At 36.2% G+C, this 23,838-nt stretch overlaps 2 protein-coding genes across 4 annotated transcripts; one reads left to right on the top strand and one right to left on the bottom strand.

Moving 5' to 3' along the window:
* Nucleotides 1-476: 476 nt before the first annotated feature.
* LOC125673932 (uncharacterized) lies at nucleotides 477-7,611 on the bottom strand. The gene is made up of 4 exons (XM_048910890.2): nucleotides 7,496-7,611; nucleotides 5,273-5,913; nucleotides 3,395-3,539; nucleotides 477-1,988 (listed from the first exon to the last, which is right to left on the bottom strand). The coding sequence occupies exons 1-4, from the start codon at nucleotides 7,579-7,581 to the stop codon at nucleotides 1,844-1,846; spliced, it is 1,017 nt and encodes a 338-aa protein (XP_048766847.1). The 5' UTR covers nucleotides 7,582-7,611; the 3' UTR covers nucleotides 477-1,843.
* Nucleotides 7,612-7,646: 35 nt separating this feature from the next.
* LOC125673931 (nuclear migration protein nudC-like) lies at nucleotides 7,647-22,642 on the top strand. 3 transcript variants are annotated; one of them, XM_048910888.2, is made up of 10 exons: nucleotides 7,647-7,835; nucleotides 12,028-12,105; nucleotides 13,994-14,218; nucleotides 16,109-16,192; nucleotides 17,462-17,566; nucleotides 18,163-18,231; nucleotides 18,386-18,511; nucleotides 18,815-18,898; nucleotides 20,886-21,004; nucleotides 22,137-22,642. In XM_048910888.2, exons 1-10 carry the CDS (start codon nucleotides 7,758-7,760, stop codon nucleotides 22,186-22,188), a joined length of 1,020 nt encoding a protein of 339 aa, XP_048766845.1. In that variant the 5' UTR covers nucleotides 7,647-7,757; the 3' UTR covers nucleotides 22,189-22,642. The 3 variants fall into 3 exon arrangements, with proteins under 3 accessions (XP_048766845.1, XP_056015633.1, XP_056015634.1); XM_056159658.1 differs by having other exon boundaries at nucleotides 13,994-14,410; XM_056159659.1 differs by having other exon boundaries at nucleotides 7,672-7,835; nucleotides 13,994-14,314.
* The last annotated feature ends 1,196 nt before the right edge of the window (nucleotides 22,643-23,838 follow it).

Genomic DNA, 23,838 nt, shown 5'->3' with positions numbered 1-23,838 from the left:
GGAAGAGACCACCGACCTTCCGAAAGTAAACTGGGAAACTTTCTCACTTACCGGCGCGAGCGGGATTCGACAGAGGTGAGAGGCTGTGTGATTTTGAGCACAATGCTCTAACCACTCGGCCACGGAGGCTCCATTGGACGAAATACTGTCTGACGTGTTTCAGACCGATTGTTAGGCCATTCTTGGCACACTGATTTTGACTACGGATTACTCCGTTTATGTAATCAAGACGGGGCTTAGAGCGTGGGTGACCGGTTGACAGGGGATGTTTATTCCTCCTAGGCACCTGATCCCACCTCTGGTATATCCATGTGTCTGTGTTTGCCCAATTCTTTACTTTGTTGTTATATACAGGTGGTTGTGTTGGACTTGTAGCTGGAGAATAGGGATGGCAGATTGATTCAGTTTCCTCATTACAAGGATGATCCTTCTATCCAGTCATTTAAAGTAAATTGTACTCATAATATAAGACAAAAGTCATTAAAAAATTTATTTGTTGTAGTTCCAGTAAAAATACAACAGTATGGTGAAAGCTTGAGTAAAAATACTGTGTGGTACTGAATGTGAACTGTGTCTATACATACAAAGTTACATGTAATTCATTAATAATCAGAGTTATCACAGTCATCTGTAGATCTAATGGAAATGTTTTATTGAGTGAAGATCTCAAGTTTAATTCTATTTAACAAAAAAAAATTGTACAATTCATAATCATTTCATCTGTCATCAACTGGTAGGAAACTTGAGATTGTGGTACGTGATCTTCCTTTTTAACCTCACTGTGTTACATCCACTATTTGTTGTAATATTTAGTTTGAAAAGTTGAACATTCAATATTCAGGTTGATACGGAAAACATGATTCTGAATCTAAGCCCTATTTCAAAACAAAAACACACAGGCAATGTAAGGGCAGTTTACGTCAAAAATATTTGAAACGATCACATGGTAATATAATTCACTCAGACAATCATGGATTTCAATTCCGTTTATAACAAAAAGAAACATTATACCAACAGGTGCTCAAAAACAAAACACAGAGCACAATAAATGCATCGATACAGGACTAGGAACAGGTGCATAAAGCTAATATGTGTAAACTCAGTCTGATAACTACACCCTGATGTCAATTGAAGCACTGGCAACCCACATGAACAATGATCATACAAACATGGGCATTCTAATTTCATTTTTGAGCTTGCATACATGAACATTAAAATCTAATAAGTATAAATATATAATCTGAATAATGTTTAAAGCAATCTTTGTCATTCACAGAAAGCTGGAACACCTCTCTACTGCATAATTATCTGAATAATGTTTAAAGCAATCTTTGTCATTCACAGAAAGCTGGAACACCTCTCTACTGCATAATTATCTGAATAATGTTTAAAGCAATCTTTGTCATTCACAGAAAGCTGGAACACCTCTCTACTGCATAATTATCTGAATAATGTTTAAAGCAATCTTCGTCATTCACAGAAAGCTGGAACACCTCTCTACTGCATAATTATCTGAATAATGTTTAAAGCAATCTTTGTCATTCACAGAAAGCTGGAACAACTCTCTACTGCACAATTGTTTGCAACTGTCAAGTTTTACACTGAAACTATACTTAATATGTGAATAAATAAAAATGACATGAAAATGAAAGCTTGCTGCTATCACCTAAGCTCTGAGCTTGAAGTTGGCAGTAGTATACATAAAATCTAAGCCCTAACTAAGCACAAAAGTTTTTTTTTACTCATGAAAGGACACATCCCTGAAGTAACCCTTGTCTTTCTCAATCACACAGCCACTGGTCATATAATGGTCATTTCCTGGTCGGACATGGGTCTATTAACACTACAGACAGACATTTGCCAGGGATTTCATCAGAGTCTCATTTCTGTCGATTTTCGTCATGTTGTCCTTCCATTTTTGCTCCGTTTTCTCCAGCTCTGTATTTTTGTGGCATTCGTAATGGAAGTCTGTTCCCGAGGACTCGTACCTACACAAAGTACACTCAGGTGAGTTTATTTTATTACAGACTCGTACCTACACAAAGTATACTCAGGTGAGTTTATTTTATTACAGACTCATACCTACACAAAGTACACTCAGGTGAGTTTATTTTATTACAGACTCATACCTACACAAAGTACACTCAGGTGAGTTTATTTTATTACACACACATACCTACACAAAGTATACTCAGGTGAGTTTATTTTATTACAGACTCGTACCTACACAAAGTACACTCAGGTGAGTTTATTTTATTACAGACTCGTACCTACACAAAGTACACTCAGGTGAGTTAATTTTATTACAGACTCGTACCTACACAAAGCAGACTCAGGTGAGTTTATTTACCTACACAAAGTACACTCAGGTGAGTTTATTTTATTGAAATCACACCATGGCAGTTATGTAAAAATGCTGAGCAGTGTTTAATGGATAACAGATAACCTCACCTATCCTGATAACCCGGGATACGAATTGTTAATGGGTTAGTCAAATTTCTCTGGCAATATATAATGGGCTAGTAACAAATTGTTAAGGGTTAGTCAAATTTCTCTCTGGCAATATATAATGACCTAGTAACAAATTGTTAATGGGTTAGTCAAATTTCTCTCTGGCAATATATAATGGGCTAGTAACAAATTGTTAATGGGTTAGTTAAATTTCTCTCTAGCAATACATAATGGGCTAGTAACAAATTGTTAATGGGTTAGTCAAATTCCTCTCTGGCAATACATAATGGGCTAGTAACAAATTGTTAATGGGTTAGTCAAATTTCTCTCTAGCAAAACATAATGGGCTAGTAACAAATTGTTAATTGGGTTAGTGAAATTCCTCTATGGCAATATATAATGGGCTAGTAAAAAATTGTTAAGGGTTAGTCAAATTTCTCTCTGGCAATATATAATGACCTAGTAACAAATTGTTAATGGGTTAGTCAAATTTCTCTCTGGCAATATATAATGGGCTAGTAACAAATTGTTAATGGGTTAGTTAAATTTCTCTCTAGCAATACATAATGGGCTAGTAACAAATTGTTAATGGGTTAGTCAAATTCCTCTCTGGCAATACATAATGGGCTAGTAACAAATTGTTAATGGGTTAGTCAAATTTCTCTCTAGCAAAACATAATGGGCTAGTAACAAATTGTTAATTGGGTTAGTGAAATTTCTCTCTGGCAATATATAATGGGCTAGTAAAAAATTGTTAAGGGTTAGTCAAATTTCTCTCTGGCAATATATAATGGGCTAGTAACGAATTGTTAATGGGTTAGTCAAATTTCTCTCTGGCAATAAATAATGGGCTAGTAACAAATTGTTAATGGGTTAGTCAAATTTCTCTCTGGCAATGCATAATGGGCTAGTAACAAATTGTTAATGGGTTAGTCATATTTACCATTTCTCTCTTGGGGGCCTTAATCTTTCTATTTCTTCCCATTTCTTTAATTCTAGCAGCCTCTCCTCCTCCAGCCTCAGCCGATCTCGACGTAAATTGGCAATGTCATCCTCGTAGGGCGTGGTAAGCATACCTTTCGCTGATGCTAAAATAATTTTAGATCATCTACTGTAAGTCAAACTTATGCTCATACATGACATTTCTCAATAATAAATAATTTTTCATGGCATTTCAGATATAATTATCTTGCATCCCATCTTGTTTCTGCAAAAAAAAAAACCCAAAAAACCATGGGGTATCTTATCAGGTCTAATTCAGAGTTAGCATATTTTATTGTAGTTTCTGGTTTTGGCAAGTAAAAATGTAAAGTCAACTCTTATATACCACACACATACTTAATTCCACAGTCATCATTTTGCGGATTCCCATTTTTGGTTTGGTTCATGGGTAAGAAATTCCGCCAATTTGCATATATGGCTTACATGAAAATAGCTTATAAACTTTTAAGTCCGCTAGTATGAAATTACATGAATTTAGGTGACTGTAGACTTAGCAGAAATAAGTACCGTGCGTAAAAAAGTATGTTTACACTACAGTAATAGGAATTACTAATTATTGTAGCAGAGAAGTGGAGGAAAATCTTTGAATACACTGGAGATGGAATGCATGACCCTTGCATTACTAGATAGGTGATTTAACAGTAACATAGGAAAGGAGAAATTTTTGGGCTAGACGGGGAATCGAACCCGGGACCCCTGCATTACTACAGTGTCAGGTGCTTTAATCACTGAGCTATCTGTAAGCCCAAGGGTGGTCAACAGCACCAATTGTGATATAGGAAAGGAGGACAATTATCGCTGGACTGGGGATCGAATCTGGGACCCCTGCATTACTAGTCAGGTGCTCTAACCACTGAGCTACCCAGGTCAATATCAATGTCCACATAGTCCTAACTTCCACATAACCACTGTGTTACCCAGGTCAATATCCATGTCCACATAGTCCTAACTTCTACATAACTACTGAACTACCCAGGCTGATATACAGTAATGTTACTACAATATGAAATTTAAACTCTTTTCAGAAATCATATAAAAATTATTTTTGTCAAGGAATTTTTTTTTTTTACAGAAATGTCGTTTATGACCTTTTCAAAAGGACTTAAAGTAATTCCACCCTCCTGTGATGTCATCAGATTTAGCAAAATCAATGATTTATTTAGATTTATGCATGATAGGAACATAAATTTTGTTGGAGTCTTTTACTATAGTTATTGTAAAAAATCTTGTTAAAAATAAAATATTTCGAAAGTCTAAGTTATAGGTGTATGATCAATGATACATTTTAAAATATTGAATCCAAGGGCAGTAACTCTGTTCCTATTTATTTCTTTATCAAGTCTATTATGCGATGATTTCCATCATTTTTTACAGACATTTTGTATATTTTTGTGAAGATACAGTTTTATGAAATTGTTATGAATGCTACTATATTATCATAACCAGTTTGTATGGAATGTTAATAACACTGTTTAAGGAAAATTGCAATTTTCTGACGGTGATTATATATGATTCTATTTATGTACGTCTCACATCTTAAAAAGTGTGATGACCTATGTATTTTATTTGATAATTTGTTAGTTTTAACTCTAATGAATGGAAATAAATACACATTTTAAACTTGTATTGGATAAAACTGCGAGTATGTAGTTACCTTAATAGGCAAATCTTGAATGATGAGTATATTGTACAATTTAGTAGGAAGATGATCATTTTAAAATAAAATTACAGGAAAATAGAGCTTTTAATTCAACAATTTAAATGAAAGGAACTAATTTCAACTGGTTTTCAAATTAACAATTCAATTGTGAGTAGTTACCAATTGTGGGTGCCTCAGAGGACATTAAATAAAATTTCTCTGCATCGTTCCTGTCAATCATCTCAAACTTCCTGGACTTGTATTTGTGATATTTTTCAGCTTCAGCGGATTGCCTGAGGTTCTGTAGAGCAGACCTCGCCCTGGTGTAGGCGTGCCGTCTCCCCGCCGCAGGAGCCGACATGCACTGAGACCGCGACAGCTGGCTCTTCAGCTTCTCCTCTTCAAACAGAGCACTTAACGTGACTGGGTAATACTTCTTGGCCAATGAATCATAAGTGGCTAGTGGAAAATCCCTCCTTTCTTCCTGAGTATAATCATCTGAACTGTGATACGTGGACTTTCCTGATTTAGTGAATGAAGGAGCAAACTGAGACAACCTGGCCTCTGGAAACTCCTTGTCATATAAATGGTTGATCCTGACAATTTCTTCCCTTGAAGGTTTTCCCGTGACACTGTTGTTAAACATTACACTTTTGGAGAAAGTGTTTGACAGTTGCTGGCTCACACGGTCGCAACTGGAAGCTTGGTTTCTGAGAGTTCCCCGTTTGTCTTCATACCTTTCAGGATCAAATTTGATATGTTGACAAAGTCTCTCTGAAGTGCTCGTAAGCTGGGAATTCCTGGCATAATCTGGTTTCTCCCTGTAAAAGAAATTTAATTTAGAAAGAATTTCATTTTATATACTATCTTAAAACCAACTTTTCTTGGCAGCTACTTTATTTTGCCATTTACCAGTGACAAACTGGTTTGCAGAAAGTAATTTTGCAAATGAGTCTTCTTTGTTTAAAAACAATTAATCATTTGCTGTAAAGCCATTTTGGCTAGACAATTTAAGGTCCACCCTTCTGTCACGGGTAGCACACTCTCAGACTTCAGTCGTTTTATCTCCGAGATTGAAAGATTTGAAAAGTAGCTGATGTTACTTCATCTTCGCTAGTCAAGTGTTTACGATCGGTTCTGGTTCTCTACAACCCATGGCTGCGTTAACACGATTTTCATAGCTTTGAGTGGAGAATGTAAACTCTCTTTGGATTACATCATGTTCAACCAATGAAAATGCGTTTTTCAACTACACTTTCCGTGTTGTTAAATTAAAAATGGCTGCACCCAGTGAGTTACATGATGTTATATGCAAATAATTTGACATCAATAGACTTTTTTTTCACAGGCAAAGCCTCATTGCACAGTCTACACACCATGTTGTATGAAGACTAGAAAATCTTATTAAATGGAAGTTTTCGGAAGACAATGACTAATTGTTTACACATTCCTTCGTCTAACGTAACACACCTGATTAGATGGAGACTTGGCCTGCAGCCAATCATATGCAGGAAATTTTTTCACAAAAATCGTGCTAATGCAGCCAAGGGTTGTAGAGAAGCAGATCATATCATAAACACTTGGCTAGCGAAGATGCTTCATCTTTGATACCGAAAAATGTTTACCTCCACTTTGCAGAATGATACATTATAGCAAAACCGATCTTATAGAAATGACAGTGGTCTACATCTTCAACAGATAAACAACAAATGCTGTAGGACTGGTTTTGACTCAAGAAATATTTGCAACGACAAAGTTCTCAATAACCTTGTGCAATTTTCTTGTATCTGAATAATAGTTGTTTCACAGTACTTCAATATATTTCAAGTTAACAAAAGTAGAATGAATCAAAAGAGGACTATAAGTAAATAAATAGAATAACAGCAATACTTTGTAAGTTTCATACAGCTTGCTTGCAACAATGTGCGACTCGATTGCAGTTTTATGTTCAAAAGCATTTACTGATCAAAGTACAGAGAAAAATCACACATCTTTGCTCTTAATCACACAGTACTTAATGTCTGCAACATTTGACTTGGATGTTATTATTTGCAAAGGAATGCACAATACCACAAATATACCGGTCGGTTTAGGCCCAAATCCAATACCACAATTAAACAGGTTGGGAACACTTAAACCTCTCGAGATTCTCAAGATTACCCCCCCCCCCCCTTTTGTGATACATCATAATGACCTTTTTCGTGATATAAAAAATCGATGAAAATTATTTAATTCTTTGAAAAGACATTTAAAAGTTACGAAAAATGAGGCCTCGTGCTATATGTCATCTGAAGTGTACCGTGTTGTTTCACATGGCAACGCGCGAGAAAGTGTCACAAGGTTTTAAAGAACATTTTTATAGTAAATAAATGCTGCGTTAATGTAATGCATTATGCATTTTACCAAAATGAAGACTCTTGGCCATGCAATACAAAATCCTCGTCGGGATTTCTGAACGTTTGACTCCGGCGGAGCGACAGTCTTGACATTTTCGTCTGTTTACGGAAGTCTCCGATTACGCTCATGCGCAGATTATTCTAAAAATCTTGGTCTTAGCTTATCTTTTAATTGGGAAGAAAACGCTATACAGACGACAAGCGTGAAGCGAACTTGGATAGTGTGGTTTGGTGTGGGCTTGTTGAAAAATCTAGAAAATACTTTAAAAATGGCTGGACATGACCCGGAGAAGTTTGATGGCATGTTTCTCGCTATGTGTCAGCGCTCCGAGAAAGGAATTGACGAGGTTGTGTAATCTGCTTTCCTTGTAGTTTGAAAAGGGAACAAACATTGTATTGCCAGCTAGAAAGTGAAAGTAGGAAAATCACGCTTAAATTTGTACTGCATTGAGCAGCGTATGAGAATCTTAAAATGTAGAAAATACACGTTCAGCCACTGCAACTATATCTAAAATTATGATAGCCTTTTTATCTAGTGATGCCCTCGTTTTGATTTAATGTTGTACAGGTTCAGTGTACACTCCTTCCGGTAGTCTGAAATATCTGACGTTTTGATTTAATGTTGTACAGGTTCAGTGTACACTCCTTCCGGTAGTCTGAAATATCTGACGTTTTGATTTAATGTTGTACAGGTTCAGTGTACATTCCTTCCGGTAGTCTGAAATATCTGACGTTTTCCGGGCTTTTTTATGATTTTGATATTTACCGTGCCAGGAAAACGTCAGAACCGGTGCCATTACGTAGATTGGAAATTCGCTGCGGCTTATTTTAAATATTTGCAACCTGGATCCAATATTAAAATCAAAATTAATCAACAAAACGATGCTTCTTGTACTTACTAATATCTATTAATAGAAAATATCACTCCAAAATTCGATAACAGAAGCACACAATTGTAATCAACCAAATTTCCCCTGTCATTTGAGCAAACGAATCACGTGACTCAAAACAAAGCTCGACAGTTTGTTAAAATGTTTTCAAGAGACTGTTTATGTGATGAAAGAACCCATAAAATCGATATTAGCAATTATTTTATTGATTAATTATGATTTTAATATTGGATTCGGCTAGCAAGTATTTAAAATTGGTCCCAGAATGCCGCCTCCAGTTTACGCAATGGTGCCGGTTCTGGCGTTTTCCTGCACGGTAAATATCAAAGTCATAAAAAAGCCAGGAAAATGTCAGATATTTTGGACTAACCTTCTGGCTGAAATTATAGAGTGGCGCTCCCTCTAATTCATTAGGAAAGGTTTATTTTATTGTACCTGTTGGGAAAGTTTTAATTTATTGTACATGTAAAACATATTGAATTCTGAGAAGCACATTTTTGGGAGGAGGGTTTGAAATTACTTCTATCGTAGAAGTGTCAGGCTTGGTATTTTCATCTTGAAGAAGAATACCACCACTTGAAATACAGACAATATAAAATTTGTTGATATAGGAAAGGAGAGAGTATTTTTGGGCTTGACTGGGAACCGAACCCGGGACCCCTGCATTACTAGTCAGGTGCTCTAACCACTGAGCTACCCAGGCTGATATCCACAGACATATAGCCCGAACTACTACTACATGTGAATGAGATACCATTTCAGTGCATCAAGTGACACAATTTAACACAATCAGCAACTTTCCCCTCATTTTAACAAGGCATGTTTTGGTAAAATCCACACTGATTCAGGTTTCATTTTAATTAAAATATAAAGTTAGAACCTTTTAAATCCTATCAATGAAACATTTGTCATAAGACATTAACTTCAAAGTAAAATCAAAGTGTATTTTAAAGGGTAAGACAAAATTGACCAAAACCGCATTGTTTCAGCAAATGCTCATGATCTGTGTGTTCATTTTTCTTGTAACATGTTTGTTAATTATCAAACCACCTCAAGACTTGTTATGTTTGATTCCAATTTACAATAGAAATGAAATGATTTAAACCAAATTAAACATTTATTTATCGTGCTAATGAAATTAAGGATCTGTATCTGTATGGGTACGTCGAAGCTACCAATTCTAGCTTTTTTACGATGGTGAGAGAGCTAGTGTCAGTCATATTGACACAAGCTGTCGAGGGTGGTCTTGAATGCCTCGACATTTCTAGTGCACACTGTATGGACTTCATTTGATTATGGTGTCCACAAAGAATGAAGATTTGTTTTGTGTTGACTGTAGTTGTTTCTAAGCACTTGCTGTTGTTTTTAACTTGGTTTGAAAGAATGTTTGTGTTTACACAGTCTCCAAAAGTTTTTGATTTAATTTGTTTTCTTGGTTATGCTTTGTTTACAAAGTTTTGTGGTGGTAGCCCCGGTACCAACCCCTCAACCACCCTATATCACATGACGGGTCGTGAGCTGGTTCTTCTGGTCTGGAGAGGTTGTAATTCCAGCTCCCTGGCCATTTTGTTTATGTATCCCTCTTCTCTAGATCTGTAGTCTATTTTTATGAAACAGATGGCTTTGCACTGAACTCTTTCCAGTTTATCAATGTCTTGTTTCTGAGAAGGGTCCCAAATGATGGATCCGTATTCCAGAGTTGATCGAGCCATGGAGATATATACGCTTTAGGATTTATAGGTTACATTAAGGAGATATACGCTTTATTAAGAAGTTGCTCATCTCTGTGACATATGTCTCTGACTTCAGCGAAGAAAAAAAAAAATTTGTAAGGACCCCCCCCCCCCCCCCTCAAATAAAATTATATATGTGTGTGTGTTCACAGTCACCTGCTGAAAAAAGAGGGTCAGTAGATCCGATTTCTTTTTGGCAATTTTTTTTTTTGGCAATTTAGTGTACTTGTTAAATATCTTGGCGGTTTTAAACAATCTCATCAACTCGGGGATAGTGTTTTCTCACATTATCACCAGTGTGAGATAGACTTTACCCATGTGAGACAGCCATGTGAGATTTTTCTGTCTCACACTGCTGCGACGTCATTTGATTGTGACGTCATATATTTTCTATGATTTACGTTACACGGTGAAGATTTACATTACACGATGAAGCAAAAATATTTTGCATTGTTATCTTTATATTGTAATGTATATAGCTTTCTGTTGGACAACCTTGGGTTTTTTAGTTTACACTTACAGTGTAAACCATTTTCGGGTATGCTCTTTCTGCCTATCTAATTAGTTTTTGCATCGAAGTTCAAATAAGGATTTTGATAATTTAGAATTTTCTCAAAGCTCCTAAAATTTTGCACTAAAATGCAGGTAAAATGTGAGAAAAACAATCCTTCATTATTTACTCGTGTAGGATAGGGAAATTCCACCTCTGGAACAAGATTCCCTGTCTAGGACTCGGCAAAGCCTCGTCCTAGACTGCGAATCTTGCCCCCTCGGTGGAATTTCCCTATCCCACACTCGTACTAATGAAGGATTCTATTAATCTCGTCAACTCGGGGATAGTGTTATCTCGTGGTGATAATGTGAGATAGTGTTATCTCGTGGTGATAATGTGAGATAGTGTTATCTCGTGGTGATAATGTGAGATAGTGTTATCTCGTGGTGATAATGTGAGATAGTGTTATCTCGTGGTGATAATGTGAGATAGTGTTATCTCGTGGTGATAATGTGAGATAGTGTTATCTCGTGGTGATAATGTGAGATAGTGTTATCTCGTGTTCCCCACAACTTTACATTCATTGTTCCTTGGTTTGTTGGTTACGTTTAATGTCTCACCGGAGAATTTTTCACGCATATGGAGACGTCGCCATTGCTGGTGAAGGGCTGCACAATTTAGGCCTATGCTTGGCGCTTACGGCCTTTGAGCAGGGGGGGGGGGGGGGGGGGGAATCTTTATCGTGCCACACCTGCTGTGACTTGGGGCCTCAGTTTTTTACGGTCTCATCTGAAGGACCATCCTGTGTAATTGCCTCTCACGACAAGTAAGGGGTACTTAGGACCGAATTCCCATGGGTTCTTTACATTGAAGTCACGATATTGGTTGAGAATATCTATAAATGTTGTGGAATTTTGGAATGGTGCAATAACGCTCAATGAACTCTTTCAGGTGAGCACATTCTTAGAAGATCTGAAATAAAACAATTGCCATTTTCAGTGAATCCCCATTGGCGGAAGTTGTCATTTTTATATAAATGGAGTGATAGCGGATTTAGTTCTGGAAGGAGATGAAAATTCTAAAATATAGGGTTGGTCGGGTGGCTGAAAACACATATATATTTTATTTTTTTGGCCTGTAAATGGGAAAATTAGACATGATTGTTTGAAGTAGGGTTGCATTGATAATTAGGAAGACTGAAAATTCTCACGTGAAGAAATAAGCCTTGCGAAATTTTGCTACTGTATTAAACAGATTCAGTACTGTAGGATTTGCTTTTAGTAGGAAAACATTATGTAAAGAATCTCTATGACATAAGAATGACCCCTACTGTGTTGTAGGTCAAGAGGTCAAGATCACATTGGGATGTGATATAATGTGAATGTATATGGTAAGAAATTTAATGTTTGAATAATTTTTACAGCTCCTCGACTGTTTGTTCAGTTTCCTGGTCAGGAAGACGGATTACTACACCGGCGGATCACCAGGGCAGGCTGAACGGGTAAGTCACACACACACAAAAAAAGAAAGATGCGTGTGTTTAAATCAGTCGGATGTAAAGGAAAGATGTGTGGGGTTGGGGGTAAGGGTAATGATAATAATAATAGTAAAATTTATATAGCATCTTATATATAACAAATTACATTAGGACACTTTACAAAGATAAGAAGAGGAATAAAATAATAAAACAATTATTAATAAATGAAATTAAATGACAGAATGATGTAAGATCTTATATCTGTAAAATTATCAAAATTAGAAACTATTTCTAAGATCGACAGCTAAAAATTAAAAAAAAGGTAAATTTTACATGATGTAAAGCAGTGAGGCATTTAAGAAAGACAGGGGTCGAAATTAACTTTTTCTACCACAGGCTAATTTTAGCCTGTGGGTAAAAAATCCACAAACTAAAATGAAAATAATGAAGCAGTGCTTTTTTTATATATATTTTTTTTCAATCAATGATTTTTCCCATCATTACTGAGCCTAGTGGGTCAACAGGCAACGTTTGGACAAGACACTAAGTTACGTAAGTCATATGGTGCAATGTCTAGGTCTCTTGATCATCGCACCTCTAACTGTCTAATCCACGACTTGTTTACCGCAGGTCTAGATCCAGTCTTCCAATTTCATGCCACATCAGGGTTGTCACTAGTGATTTTTTAAAGCGAATACAGGACTCATGGTTTTATAAGCAGCACGATCACGAGTCCTATGACTTTTTTGATAATCGTCTACGCGGTGAGAAATGCACCCGTGTCGTCACTACAACCCGACCTCAATATGACAATAAATTTAGATATGACATTCTCATGATTCTGATAAAAATAACTACCGGAAGACTTGGTAAAACATAGATTCCGATATTTTTTGTAGATAAATGAATAACAAAAACATCATACTTGGAATTATTCAATTTAATCACCCCTATAGGTGAACAGGACTTGTGGCACATGTCGATATGCGATGTCCAATCTCTAAAACATTTGTTTGACTCCGAGTTTCTTAAAAAATCATAAAAGAAAAATTTGGATAAAAACAGTTATTGAAATTGGTCGTTCATGTAAGCGTTTGTATGATTCAGAGTGCAAGTTTGAGAAAAGCGAATAGCGCATCACCATATAAAACGGATATGATACGATCATAGTTTGTAAATCACCACTCGCTAAGATTTTCGAGTGTCCATTATTTTTACTCGCTATTTTTCAAATGTACTCGCATTTTGCGAGTATTTCTCTCTAATTTCGAGCCCTGAAAGACATTGAGTGTATAGGGGGAGGGGTGAGATTCTAAAGTAGTCATTTAAAGGAAAGACATTGTCTGTGTGTGGGTGGGGGGGGGGGGGAGATCTAAAGTAGTCAGATGTAAAGGAAAGACATTGTGTGTGGGGGGGAGGATCTAAAGTAGTCAGATGCAAAGGAAAGACATTGTCTGTGTGTGGGGGAGTATCTAAAGTAGTAAGATGTAAAGGAAGGACATTGTGTGTGTGTGTGTGGGGGGGGATCTAAAGTAGTCAGATGTAAAGGAAAGACATTGTGTGTGTGTGGGGGGGGGGAGGATCTAAAGTAGTCAGATGTAAAGGAAAGACATTGTGTATGTGTGTGGGGGGAGGATCTAAAGAAGTCAGATGTAAAGGAAAGACATTGTCTGTGTGTGTGTGTGGGGGGGGGGGTGGATCTAAAGTAGTCAGATGTAAAGGAAAGACAGTGTGTGTGTGGGGGAGGATCTAAAGTAGTCAGATGTAAAGGAAAGACAGTGTGTGTGTGGGGGAGGATCTAAAGTAGTCAGATGTAAAGGAAAGACATTGTCTGTGTGAGGGTGAGAATGATGATATCTAACAGTTAGGTATACAGGAAAGGTAAATTTCACATTTGATTTTTTATTGATAGATGTTGATGGAACATTTTAAAAAGTATGAAAAGATAGCAGTAAAACAAAAAGAGGAGGCAAAGAAAGAACGAGAAGAACAAGAGAGAAAGCGACAGGAAAAGATTGCAAAGAGAAAAGCTGAGGAAGAAGCGGAAATGGAGAGGCTGCGAAAGGAAGAGGAGGAGCCCAAAATAAAGGAGATAACAGACGAGGAGGCCGAAAAGATACAGAAAGAACTCGAAAAGGTAATAACAGACAAGGAGACCAAAAAGATACAGAAAGAACTCGTAAAGGTAATAACAGACGAGGAGGCCGAAAAGATACAGAAAGAACTCGAAAAGGTAATAAGAGACAAGGAGGCCGAAAAGATACAGAAAGAACTCGAAAAGGTAATAACAGACAAGGAGGCCGAAAAGATACAGAAAGAACTCGAAAAGGTATTGATTAAACTCAAATTTAACTTTATCAAGATACAGAAAGAACTCGAAAAGGAATTGATCAGACTCAAATTTAACTTTATCAAGATACAGAAAGAACTCAAAAAGGTATTGATCAAAAACTCAAATTTAACTTTATCAAGATACAGAAAGAACTCGAAAAGGTATTGATCAAAGACTCAAATTTAACTTTATCAAGATACAGAAAGAACTCGAAAAGGTATTGATCAAAGACTCAAATTTAACTTTATCAAGATACAGAAAGAACTTGAAAAGGTATTGATCAAAGACTCAAATTTAACTTTATCAAGATACAGAAAGAACTCGAAAAGGTATTGATTAAAGACTAGTGCAGGGTTCACATTTAACTTTTACAAGATGATAGTGCTATCACTGCTCATTAATCCATGAAGCATTTCATGAGTTGTCCACTATCTTATATCACAGAATCATTATTTAATCCCACCAAAAATGCAAAAATTTTCCTGGGTCGTGGGAACGTAATTTCGTGAGTAACTTCAAATTGAAAATCAATCTAGATGCTAACTTGATAAATGACACTTCCGGGAATATTGCACAGAAAACTGCAAAGCGCTCTGATATGATAATAAATAAGTAATTAAATAATTTAATAATAAATGTGACTGCACAGTTCTAATGTGACACTGCTTGTATTTAAATTCTACATATGTTGTGAATATTGATTCAAGTAATTATTTACTGAAATAACCAGCTTAATTATTCTATTTATACAATTAATAATGTGACAAATAAATAACTAAAGGTTGCCTAAAGGTACCTGTTGTAATCGGGATAAAAATTATTTTACCTTTAAAAAAGAAACTTAAAATTGTGTGTAAATGCTCGTGGGGATGTAAGTGTGTGGGTAATGGTGACCCATTAAACCAAAGAACACTGATCCCCCACAAATTTTGGTGATTCAGCAGTAAATATGACATTCCGCAGTAAATATGACATCCCGCAGTCAGTAAATATGACATTCTGCAGTAAATATGACATTCTGCAGTAAACATGACATTCCGCAGTAAATATGATATTCTGAAGTAAATATGACATTCTGAAGTAAAGATGACATTTCGCAGTAAATATGACATTCTGCAGTAAATATGACACACCGCAGTCAGTAAATATGACATTCTGCAGTTGTGATGAAACGATTGTCGCCGACAATCGATTGACGATTGTTTTTGGCTGTTCGATTCCAATTATTGATTCTATTTTTCATAATCGGTTGTCGCCAGTACACTAATTAATATCTAATCCAAGATTCTTCTGACTGTTAATACCGCTTTTATATCGAGACGTGTGGGGGAGAGTCAGAGTTTGAAAAGTGGGAATTCAGTGACACCAGCTAGTGTGTATGCTGCACATATTCATAAAACTAAATAGAAATAACCCCCAAAATGATAAACATTTGTCAACTACATGTAAATACCGATTATATTGATCATTGATCAATACAGTTCTTCCGATTATGACCGATTATTGATTATGAAATTTTTCTGATTTTTCAACACTATTCTGCATATGATATTCTACAGTAGATATGACTGTCTTCATTATTGTAAAAAAAACACCAAGTTGTTGATTAAATTGTTAAACAAGTTAATTAAATTTCATTGAAATTGCTTGCTCTGCATGAATTAGCATATTAAATTAAATGATTTCTTTTAAAAGAAGAAGGAGACCCCTGCTGCGGATCCGGAACCATCCGAGGAAAAGACGGATGAGAAATCCAAGGAAAATGGAGACAAAGATAAGGTCACTCTCATTTCATGATAGAAATACATAAAACACAAAATATTGAAAACACTACTTCAGGATTAATGTTTGTTTTGAAAACAGTACTTTAGGATTAATGTTTGTTTTGAAAACACTACTTTAGGATTAATGTTTGTTTTGAAAACACTACTTCGGGATTAATGTTTGTTTTGAAAACACTACTTTAGGATTAATGTTTGTTTTGAAAACACTACTTCGGGATTAATGTTTGTTTTGAAAACAGTACTTTAGGATTAATGTTTGTTTTGAAAACAGTACTTTAGGATTAATGTTTGTTTTGAAAACACTACTTTAGGATTAATGTTTGTTTTGAAAACACTACTTTAGGAGTAATGTTTGTTTTGAAAACACTGCTTTAGGATTAATGTTTGTTTTGAAAACACTACTTTAGGATTAATGTTTGTTTTGAAAATGCTACTTTAGGATTAATGTTTGTATTGAGAGAAAATTTCAGCATTGAAACCCCAGCTTTCTATGCCATACATTGTCATGCTAACTTTAAAAGTTAGATTAATTGGTTATAGAATATAAAGATCAGTCATATCTATTTCCTGACAGATAATGTTCAGAAAATATAAAATTCACATAGGTGAATGGATAAGATAAGTTTATTCCAATTTTGGGCCCAGCGGGCATAACAGCAAGACAGCTTATAAAGAAGGAAATTTCAAAAAAGAAAGAAAGTTTACAACATTAACTACAGGTTGCATGGACTGCAAACTACATGTGGATGCAGCATGTGGGGAAATGAGTACATACATATCGGGATGGGGAGTCTGTACAATGAAATGAAATATCCTATACATGTACCTCTAATTGGTTATATGCACATCTACCAATCGACTGCTGGTTTGTATGTATGCAGTTTGGTTGCTTTATTTGTACCTGCTGTACATGTACCGTTTGTGTCTTAATTATTGAATTCTTTAAAATTACATGTTGGGCATGATTTAGTGTATGGTAATGAATGGCCATGTTACGACTAATGTGGTGTGCTAGGTCGAGATCTGATTGGTTTACCCATAAAGAACAAAACTCCCCCAAATTAGGGATTCATGATTTGACACAGGAAGACTTGCTATAGCTGTTTTAATTTTCTTTGACAGTCTGATGAGGATAGGGATTAATGATTTGACACAGGAAGACTTGTTATAGCTGTTTTAATTCTCTTTGACAGTCTGATGAGGATAGGGATTAATGATTTAACACAGGAAGACTTGCTATAGCTGTTTTAATTCTCTTTGACAGTCTGATGAGGAGGATGAGGCAGACAAAGGAAAAGTCAGTCCAAATGCTGGAAACGGAGGAGACATGCCAAACTACCGCTGGAGTCAGACTCTGGAGGAGATCGAGGTAGGTGGAGGAATTCGGGGCAGGGTGGAGGAATTCTGGGCAGGATGGAGGGAATTCTGGTCAGGGTGGAGGAAATTCTGGGCAGGGTGTAGCAGAATGGAGAGAATCTGGGCAGGGTGGAGAGAATTCTGGGCAGGGTGGAGGAAATTCTTGACAGAATGGAGAGAATTCTGGGCAGGGTGTAGGGAATTCTGGGCAGGGGAGGGAATTCTGGGCAGGATGGAGGAAATTTTTGGCAGGGTGGAGGGAATTCTGGGCAGGGTGGAGGGATATTGCAGAGGGAATTCTGGAAGGTGGAGGGAAATTGTGGAGAGAGTTCTGGGCAGGTGGAGAGATAACATTCCCCCCCCCCCCCATTTTTTTTCTTCAAATTTTAAAGTAAACCCATCTCTAGTGCAAGCATTTGCGATACTGTATGACATAAAGCAATTAATCTCAATATTAGGGCTTGAAGTCACTTTTCTATGAACAAGTTCATCTTCTGTGCAGTGTTAGGAATTTTTTTCTGCATTGCTTCCTACCTTCATCACCCGATAAAACAACAAAGACATTTTACTGTTTATATGAATGCTTTAATTTATCACTTCTCACTGTAGTGTCAGTGCTGGTTCGATATTAAGTTTCCCATCAAATCCAAAGATTGTGTTGTGGAAATTGGTAGAAAGGTATGCAGTTTCAAATTTTACAACATTCTATATATATAGCAAACTATTTCTAACATGTCAAATCGAATAAAACAATTATTGGGCATTTATCTATGTATACAATATTTAAAATTATGAATACATATATCTTTTGAATTTTTGTCATATTTTTCAGCACTTGAAAGTTGGTCTCAAAGGCCATCCTCCGATAATGGACGGGGAAACTTTTAACGAAATTAAAGTGGAGGAATCGACATGGACAATAGATAATAAAAAATACATTACTTTGAACATAGAGAAGGTGAAAATATTAATGACACGTCTTGTTTTCCATTGTGTAAAATGTTGAGATACTTGTGAAAGCAAATTGTATTTGTAGAAGCAAATTTTGTCTCGTGCAATGAACTTTTAAAAAAAAGTTGTACGAAATTGAAAATTGAAATTAAACTGTAGAGTTTACGCTTAATGAAATTGAGAAATAAAAATTTTCTTCTAAGATTCATGACTACGAGGAAGTTGAGATGTTACTGAGACATTAGTTGTTTTGAATGTGATTTTGACATGTAACTTCACTGAAATTAAAAGTTTGGTTTTGTTGTGACAGGTGAACAGAATGGAATGGTGGAACAGATTGATTATGACAGATCCAGAAATCAACACAAAAAAAGTCAATCCAGAACCATCCAAGGTAAACACCGAACAGTAGGGTTCCAACCTCCTTAAGCTTACGTCATGTCAGAGTTCTATTCTCCTTAAGCTTACATCATGACAAAGGTCAAAGGTTCCAACCTCCTTAAGCTTACATCATGACAAAAGTTCCAACCTCCTTAAGCTTACATCATGACAGGTTCCAACCTCCTTAAGCTGACATCATGACAGAGGTTCCAACCTCCTTAAGCTTATGTTATGTCAGGGTTCCATTCTCCTTAAGCTTACATCATAACAAAGGTTCCAACCTCCTTATGCCTACATCATGACAGAGGTTCCAACCTCCTTAAGCTGACATCATGACAGAGGTTCCAACCTCCTTAAGCTTATGTTATGTCAGGGTTCCAACCTCCTTAAGCTGACATCATGACAAGGGTCCTGGGCAAGAATTGACATATAATATATACAGTGATTTTACAATGGCTTGCAGTTCCGTACTTAAAACTAAAGAATTTGATTTGTTCATTTGTTAAACTTGGTTTGATGCTTTGGATTATGTGTTACTACATTGTAATCCTTCACATGTGGCAAACATCCCTTACATTTGTAAACATCCATTTTATGCAAATATTTCTTGTCAAGAACTAGTCAATTTTTATATATTAAAAAGATTCAGAATTTCATCTGCACCTGAATATGGCATATCCCACATCCTCTGTTAATTTGTGGATAGAAGTAATTGCAAATGAAAGACAATTCAATCAAAGTAAGGGCTTTTCCAGCAAAAAACGTATGGGGGGAGGGAAGGCAGTTGATATTTTTTTGGATGGGTGGTGATGATTTGGGAAAATGTATTTGTATGGGTGGTTGTCTTCTAGGTTAAAAAAAATATGGGTGCTAGTGAACTATGATAAAATGAAGACATTACAGAGTCTGTATCATGTTGCTTTTCATTTATTATGAAAGAAGAGGAAAAAGAAAAGCGGAGCCATCCTACATTACATATGAAAAAAGATTGATAAATGGGCAGATAACTCTATTCAAAGTAAATGTTTCAGTTTGTGTAGAAATGACAACAATAATAATTGAATAAATGAAAACGAAATGTTTTCTGTTGGAGTGACATGATTAGAAGTAACACCATCTCCAGATATGATTTAATAAGTGATATTTTTAGCTAACTCGGAAGGGAATGAGAAGAAAATTATATACGAGTTAACAAAGAAGTTTTTATAAGCCCACCGAAACATGTTTCCACATTTTTATCAGCCAATGGCTTTGGCAATTAATGTCAGGTCTTTCAAGGTAATAATAATATCCGCATTCATGTAAAAAAAAAAATTAAAAATGCACGAATTTTCTCGGAACGTTGTGATGTGCCACACGTGTCTAAAACATCAACATGTACAACCTGTTTCAACACACAGGCCTATGTCACGGCCAAGGCTTGAACCTACAACACTGCTAGAAGACTAAATGCTGAACACTAGACCACTACGGTAGTGTAATGATTTTGGTATGAGCGAACCTTCTGTTAACTATTAAAATCAACATGCTTAGGATGACATTACAGGTTTAGTTTGGCTTGAGAATGGATCACAAATTCAAAATCAACGTTCGAATGTTTATTCACATTAATGTAGTCAAAATTCATTTAAATTCGGGTAATTTGTTCTTATAAATCACCACAAATTCTGGCTCATCTGGAAAATAGTTGCATGCACATTGGATTAAGACCAATATGAACTTGTTGAAATTAAACTCTACCTTTGAAGGAAAATCTTGTTATACAGGTGATTTCAGTATTGAATTCTTAATTTTATTTGTATGGGTGGTGGCGTCAGGGGAGAATCTAATTGTATGGGTGGTGGTAGCAGAGGAAAATTTAATTGTATGGGTGGCTGTCTTAAAAATAAAGTGCCTTCCCTCCTCCCATATTTTTTTTTGCTGGAAAAGCCCTAATTCATGATGTATCATTTGCTTGTATATTTGGAACTATCTATTCTTAGCTATGTATCTATTTTTAGCTCTCTGACCTCGAGGGAGACACACGCGGGCTTGTGGAGAAAATGATGTACGACCAGAGGCAGCGTGAAATGGGTCTGCCTACATCAGAAGACCAGAAAAAACAGGAAATCCTTGGAAAGTAAGTCATTCTGTAATACAGGGAATTCTGGGAAGTGGGAGAGAGCTGGCAGGCAGGAGGAGGAGAGGGGGGAGGGGGGGGGGGGGTCACAAGGACAGGGTGATCTGTGCATTCCCCATTCAGAAAATCATATCAAAACAGGACATCCTGAGTACTTATTCACTGATGCAGTGTTCTCTGAGTTTGGGGTTGTGCCCGAGGATGAACTAGTGAGACTAAGAAGAGGAAAAATGGGGTACAAGGGGGCAGGAGAAAGGGGCAGAGAAAAATAGGGTACAAGGGGGGTAGGAGAAAGGGGCAGAGAAAAATGGGGTACAAGGGGCAGGAGAAAGGGGCAGAGAAAAATGGGATAGCGTTTAATTGTTTGGTAGCACACCTTAAAATCAAACATTACAAAAATCAAGTCAACAACTTGACTGTAAATCAACTTCTCCTAATGAGAACTTTATTTTTGCATACAGGTAAATTTGGGAGGTCACCTCCAAGCAAATCAAGGTTCTGATGAACATTAATTTAATGAATGCATTCAGTGTTAAATAAATTGAATGTTGGAATTGTTATGTCTCGCTGATCCGAAATCTCAGGAAATAAATGTGATATACAGTATTTTGAGGTTTTCTTTACGTCTATGAACTGCTTAATTGATGAATGAACAGGTTAGATACATGCATGATTGAACTGTAACTTTACAAAGATTAACACAAATCTAAAGTTTATATGAAAACAAAGAAAAAATAATAGCATTTTAAAACTAAATACAGTAAAACATGGTTATTGTGAACCTCCAGGACCAGCGAAAAACTATTCGTTATAACCAAACTTCATTATACAGTAAAACATGGTTATAGTGAACCTCCAGGACCAGCGTAAAACAGTCCGTTATAACCAAACTTCATTATAACTAAACTTCATAATATCCAATAAACTTTTTGTTATTTTCCTCTCAGGGAATGCATGTTACTTTGTAGTAAGCATGACTTTGTTATAAGTGTGTTCATTATAAGTGTGTTTTACTATTTTGACTTTTTGTGTTTTACTATTTTGACTTTTTGTGTTTTACTCTTTTGACTTTTTGTGTTTTACTATTTTGACTTTTTGTGTTTTACTATTTTGACTTTTTGTGTTTTTGTAGATTTATGAAGCAACACCCCGAGATGGACTTCTCCAAGTGTAAATTTAACTAGAGCTCTCAGTACAGTAAATATATGTCATGTGATTTCATTGACAAAACACCCAGTTGGAGGAAAGTGAACTAGTGTGAACAACAATGAACAACAGATAAAATTTCACGAGAGTTGACACTGAAAACCGGTACTGGGTAAATTTGCTTAGAGTGGACGTGTTTTTCATGGAGGACCATTTTGTGAATTTTATACTCATAGATATGTGATTTTGTTTTTATTTTCTCTAAAGGGATAGAATTATAAAACTTATTTGTATTGATTTTGACAGAATTATGAAACAGAATTCTATTGATTTTCATAGAATTATGAAAATGAATTATATTGATTTTGACAGTCATCACATTCCTGCATGTTCTAGATAAACATTATTACTAGAACATAACATCATATTTTACATTATTACAATGAAAAAAAAAACAAGATGGAACCAATTAAATGATGTCATGAACAGTAACAATCGTTAACTTTTTTTGTGTTGCGTGTGAGGTGAAACAATCGCACTTTGTCTAATTCACTCCATGGTGTCATGAACAGTAACAATCGTTAACTTTTTTTGTGTTGCCTGTGAGGTGAAACAATTGCACTTCGTCTGTCTAATTCACTCCATGATGTAACTGACAGCTTCCTGGTAGTTTTATTTTACAGAACGTTTAGCATACAAAGTCAAAAGTTGTTGTAATTTTCTATTTCTCTGTGAACTGTAAACCAGCTATTATTTGTGATGACTTTCACGATTTACTAGTTATAAACTGGTTTACAATGATAAATGTTTACGACAGTGATACAATCTTAAACTAATATTAGAATGACATTTAAAAGCACTGTTCTACATGTATGGCAAGAAATATTCGTGACATGGTTTTCATGAAATTTCTCCATGCAGGAATAAAACTGGGTTTAATTTTACACTTATGTTAATGCATGGTGGTAGAATTTGACATAGGATTTAGTCTGGATAGTTCAGTGGACAGACTGGCCTAGTGATGCAGGGTTCCCTGGTTCAGTAGACAGACTGGCCTAGTGATGCAGGGGTCCCTGGTTCAGTGGATAAACTGGCCTAGTAATGCAGGGTCCGTGATTCAGTGGACAGACTGGCCTCGTGATACAGGGTTCCCTGGTTCAGTAGATAGACTGACCTCGTAATGCAGGGGTGACTGGTTCAGTAGATAGACTGGCCTCGTAATGCAGGGGTGGCTGGTTCAGTAGACAGACTGGCCTCGTAATGCAGGGTCCCTGGTTCAGTAGACGGACTGGCCTCGTAATGCAGGGTCCCTGGTTCAGTAGACGGACTGGCCTCGTAATGCAGGGTTCCTGGTTCGACTCCCAGCTCCTCCACACGTTTCTTACAAGGTTTCTTCCTATAGTACCAACTGGTGGAATTGGGAATAATTGTGAGGAACAACAATCTGATTAAACGCCTTATGTAGCCACAGTATTAAAATAAAGGAGCGGATCGAGGAGGTGATGTTAATCAGATTGGAGGGAAAAATAACAGGAAAGGAATATAGGACTGAAGTGGATGGTGGATATTGGTCTGCACTGCTCTGTGGGTGCAGCTTTAGCTCAGAAATGCAGGGCCCTTATTCACAAAACATCTTATGACTAAGCTGAAAAAAATAACTGATAATAAAAAAAATCTACAAGAAATGA

This window comes from Ostrea edulis, chromosome 3 (genome assembly GCF_947568905.1).
Source record: "Ostrea edulis chromosome 3, xbOstEdul1.1, whole genome shotgun sequence".
In the NCBI taxonomy this organism is placed as follows: domain Eukaryota; kingdom Metazoa; phylum Mollusca; class Bivalvia; order Ostreida; family Ostreidae; genus Ostrea; species Ostrea edulis.
This window is presented reverse-complemented; position numbering and strand designations above follow the sequence as displayed.